Below are 4,452 nucleotides of genomic sequence, written 5' to 3'. Positions count from 1 at the left end.
AGCCTTTTAGATCAATTTCTATACATTGATTAACTGTTTATGTTGTGCCGGCCGTGCCGATATTGTGGCGCTGCCACAGTTTATGTATTGGAAACAATGGCATGACAATCTACTGGTTTATTTAAGAATAAGAGCGTATCTACGTGGTGAGGGATGAGTCCAGTGCGCAGCCTGGTGACAGTCAGTCCATCCGCTGAAACACGCGCTCCAGGGGAATAGTTGTCCCGGGTCGGGAGGCACAAATAGTGTCGCGCCAACTTCACCAGCTGGGGGAATGCATTCTCTTTCATTGTGCTTGTAGAGGTGCTGTAAGAGGTGCTGAGAGAAAAAAAGTCCACGATTTACTGTAACGTGCGCACGTTTTAGTCCATTTGTGCGCACGAGATACAATTCGTTTCCTCGATTTCATTAAACTGCAGTTTAGGAAAAAATGCAACTTAAAAGGTACCTTTTAGGTATTGCAGATAGGCCTAGTAAGGATTTGGTATGTTAATAGCCATTGTCTGTTTACACTGAATAGGCATATCCCCCAAATATTGCAACATATTTAGCCACTTAACCTAGGGCCGGGCGATAATTCAATATTATCGTTTATCTTCTTTCAGTGGAATCATATCGTGATGATATGAAGATATTTTAATATCGTGACACACATTTCTGCTGTCTAAATTGATGATGACAAGCAAATTTTACTTAAAAACTCTCATAAAATGAGGTATGGTAGGAATATTATTTGAAAATTTCAGTTTTGTTTGACACCACACCTAACATTACCATTCGGTTCAATGAGATGAACATTAATTTGATTATTTAACGTGATTTTGCATACATGACATATATTGATATCGAGAAAAATCCTTATGATTATCATGATATTGATTTCAACCATATCGCCCAGCCCTAACTTAACCTTCAGGCCATGTAAACACAATCAGGTGGCTGCAACACACCCAGGGCAGCACCACATTTAAACATAATCACCAATACGTGCACGGACTCTTTGTAAGCTTGTGAAGAGTGCATGTATTATACTATATTGAGAGCACGATATCACTATTTCGAGGGCACGTTTTGGCAATTTGTGCACACGTAAAGAGGAAAACGAGGGAATTAATTGTATCTCGTGCGCACGAATAAACCAAAACGAGGGCTCATTTTAACCAGATCGAGGCAACGAATTGCATCTTGTGTGCACGAAAAAAGAAAACGAGAGCCTGAATTGCATATCGTGTCGCCATGACATAAATAATTTTTCTCCTGATGGCCACTCCCGGGCTCTGTAAAATTGCACCCTTGTGGAGATAAATCATTTCCGGAAAAAATGAGAAATAGCACATAACGTACATTATCGATTAATATATGCTTGATCGATCAAATTGTTAACGGTGATTAATCAATCATCGATTAATCATTAACATCCCTATCCTTGATGCTATGGAGTGAAAATATAACCTTAGTCTGAATATATATATAACTATAATTATCATCATCATGATAATTTTCATACAGTGGGATTTTCCCGTGGTGAAAGGGTGGTGCCATTCTGTGTCGTCATGTCACTGATATATCAGTGTGTCAGCATTTATTTCCTTGTCTGTTTCTTTGCTAGTGTCCTGAACCTGTAGACTCATAAACGCCTCAGAGAGAAGCTTCGTTCCTGTAGGTTTTTGTTTATGTGAAAACATGTATATTGGGAATTTTCTTTTTTGTATTGTTTTCTCTCTTCTCAGTTTGGGTGAGTTACATCACTTTCTACTTGAAATAATGATACTAATTTCTTTCTTTGAGTAAGTTGTGTTAATTATTTATTGTTTATTGTCAATTATTTATAATTATTAATTTGACATCAATACTTTTGTATCCTTTTTGTGTCCAGTTTTCTCAGATGGAGATTTTGTGCAGTCCACTGCATGTTGTACTTTCAAAGGTCCAGGCTTAAAAGATACAGAGTATACCATAATGGAGCATTTTAACAAGAAATTGGTGATGCAATACAACAGCACAAGAGGCAATTGGACAGGATTCACAGCCTTTGCAGTGCAAAAGGCAAAAGCTTGGACTGATGATCCTTATGATGCATTAAGCAGAGTATTTCAAAAGGAGCTCCTGTGCAACATATCCAGAATAGACACATTTGGAGGTAAATGTAAAAAATATTTTTTCTTGAGCTTGTGCTAAATGAAATGCAGAAAGCAAAAAATGCATATATTAAGTGTTGTGCACATGCACATATACATATATGTGTCTGCATGTGTTACATATGCTTGTGTGTATTTGGATACTTTGAATCCAGGTATGAAAAATGTCAAACTAAGCTAATGTATGTGTTTGAGACGTGACTGGTTAGGGCTATTGCTGGCCATGGTTTAGAGGACGACAGGGTTGGTGAACAGAGATGAGAAAACTCGAAGGAGGGAGGCAGGACACCAGAAGATCAATTTACCCACTTAGTGGTACGTTTACTGAAGGATTCAGATGTGGTTGCTGTAAAGACGCACACAGGGATCCTTCAGTAACATATACTGTACATTTGAAAGGCAATCATGGCTGGAGAACAAACAATGGCGTGGCCATATCTTCCAGGTCTAGTGGTGAAACAGGAGTTAGGATGGCTTGGGCCTAGTAGTTAGGATGTGGGGAGCCTCCTTCTTAAAGAGCCAGGTTACTCTACTGAGTTGCCCTTTTGGGGAGCCTTTTCACAGTATAATCATAATAATGTAAACCTTAACTTGTTTCTTTCAGGTGGTTTAACAGCTATGCCCAATGTCAGGCTGAATTCAGTGAAGTTGCCTAGTGGTAGACACCCATCCATGCTTGTGTGCAGTGCGTATGACTTTTACCCAAAACAAATCAGAGTGACATGGTTGAAGGACGGACAGGAAGTGACCTCAGATGTCAGTTTCTCTGAAGTGATGGCTGATGGGGATTTCTACTACCAGATTCACTCCTACCTGGAGTACACTGCCACTCCAGGGGAGAAAATCACCTGCATGGTAGAACACCTCAGCCTCACTGAACCAGTGCTTCAAGTCTGGGGTGGGTGTGCCAGTGTGTTGATGTATGTGTATGTAGGGTCAGCAAATGGTCAGTATGATGTTTCTGAAAGTATCTTTTTCTCACTATTTTAGACGCTTCCCTCCCTGCGTCAGAGCGGAATAAAATAGTTGTGGGAGGGTTTGGTCTGCTACTTGGTTTTGTCTTTGTGAGCGCTGGATTGATCTACTACAAGAAAAAGTCTGCTGCACACATCACTCTCTGTCAAGGTAAAGACATTACAGAAAATATAGTAATATAATATAATAATATAGTAGGCCTAGCAAAGGTGGGACCTTCTCTTAAAGATGTAACAGTGTTATACATTTACCATGGCAATAATATCTGTCTTACCCTGATTTCAACAGGACGGGTGTTGATTCCTGTGGAAAACCTCCCTGCAGCAGGAAGGACAGAGCAAACTGAACAACCATTAGTGTAACTGGTGCAGACTGTCCATGGTGGTGTGATTATGACACCACAGATATATAGCATAAGCATAGTGTGATTGTTACTATCATAATCTTTGGGTGGTAAAACTGTCTTGTAATTATTTTGTTGACAATTTTGGCATGGGTTGCAAACTCTCTCTTATAGCCCTCAGAAATAGATGCAGCCAATGAAAAGATACCAACGAAAAGAACAGATCAAGCAGTTTTGGGTTGCAACAGCCATGTTTGATTAATTTAAAGCCAGCAGCTACAGTATGACGAAGCACTGATTGTAGATTTGCTGTATGGTTGATCAGTCATGTTGTCTTGGCCTGCAAACTATCATTTAACTAAAAGTGGGTCTGACAACATGTACATCACATTTTGGAGCTTTGGGATTATTTGATCAAATAAACATTATACCAAATGTCCAGACAGGACGTTCACATTAAACTTGACATTACACAGACCTGCATCTCTCTTTTACTTTGTGGCGAAAATGGCATAGGAATGGAAAATAAATTGAGTGATGCATCATGTGCGATAAACACAGGGATTTTCCCCATTTTATCATTTTTATCACAGCAAACCACATGGAATACAGTCTGCCCACATATTAAATGGTCTTGTGTGCAGATCGTTGTAAATTGGAGCTTTTTACCACAGCTTTCACACAATGAGGTGCTTCGTGTCACCATACAGAATCTGACAAAGGTGTAGTCCTTCATAGCAACAAGGAAAACAAATCATCTACCTTGGCAAAGGCATTCTTGACTGACCAGAATTTCCTGGTTGGTAGCACAACATTTGCTTCCTAATAACATTCTTCTTGTGCTTCTTGTCTAAACCTCACTACAGAGTATGAGTAGAACACAATTGAAAAAAACACAATAGAACACATTTATAACAATGTATTTATTCTGTTTTTACAATTCATCCACAAGACAAGACAGAAACAACTTTAACAAGGTCACCCACCAATAGTCTC

The 4,452-nt window shown here is 39.3% G+C and overlaps 1 protein-coding gene across 1 annotated transcript; it reads left to right on the top strand.

Moving 5' to 3' along the window:
• Nucleotides 1–1,600: 1,600 nt before the first annotated feature.
• LOC139656881 (rano class II histocompatibility antigen, A beta chain-like) lies at nucleotides 1,601–3,933 on the top strand. Its single transcript, XM_071534519.1, has 5 exons — nucleotides 1,601–1,735; nucleotides 1,877–2,140; nucleotides 2,743–3,036; nucleotides 3,129–3,263; nucleotides 3,402–3,933. Exons 1-5 carry the CDS (start codon nucleotides 1,684–1,686, stop codon nucleotides 3,473–3,475), a joined length of 819 nt encoding a protein of 272 aa, XP_071390620.1. The 5' UTR covers nucleotides 1,601–1,683; the 3' UTR covers nucleotides 3,476–3,933.
• The last annotated feature ends 519 nt before the right edge of the window (nucleotides 3,934–4,452 follow it).

The sequence above is a fragment of the Centroberyx affinis genome, unplaced genomic scaffold (assembly GCF_046629955.1).
Source record: "Centroberyx affinis isolate AG114_WGS23_722 - 3 ecotype Tasmania unplaced genomic scaffold, CSIRO-AGI_Caff_v1 ptg002567l_1, whole genome shotgun sequence".
NCBI classification, from domain to species: domain Eukaryota; kingdom Metazoa; phylum Chordata; class Actinopteri; order Beryciformes; family Berycidae; genus Centroberyx; species Centroberyx affinis.
This window is presented reverse-complemented; position numbering and strand designations above follow the sequence as displayed.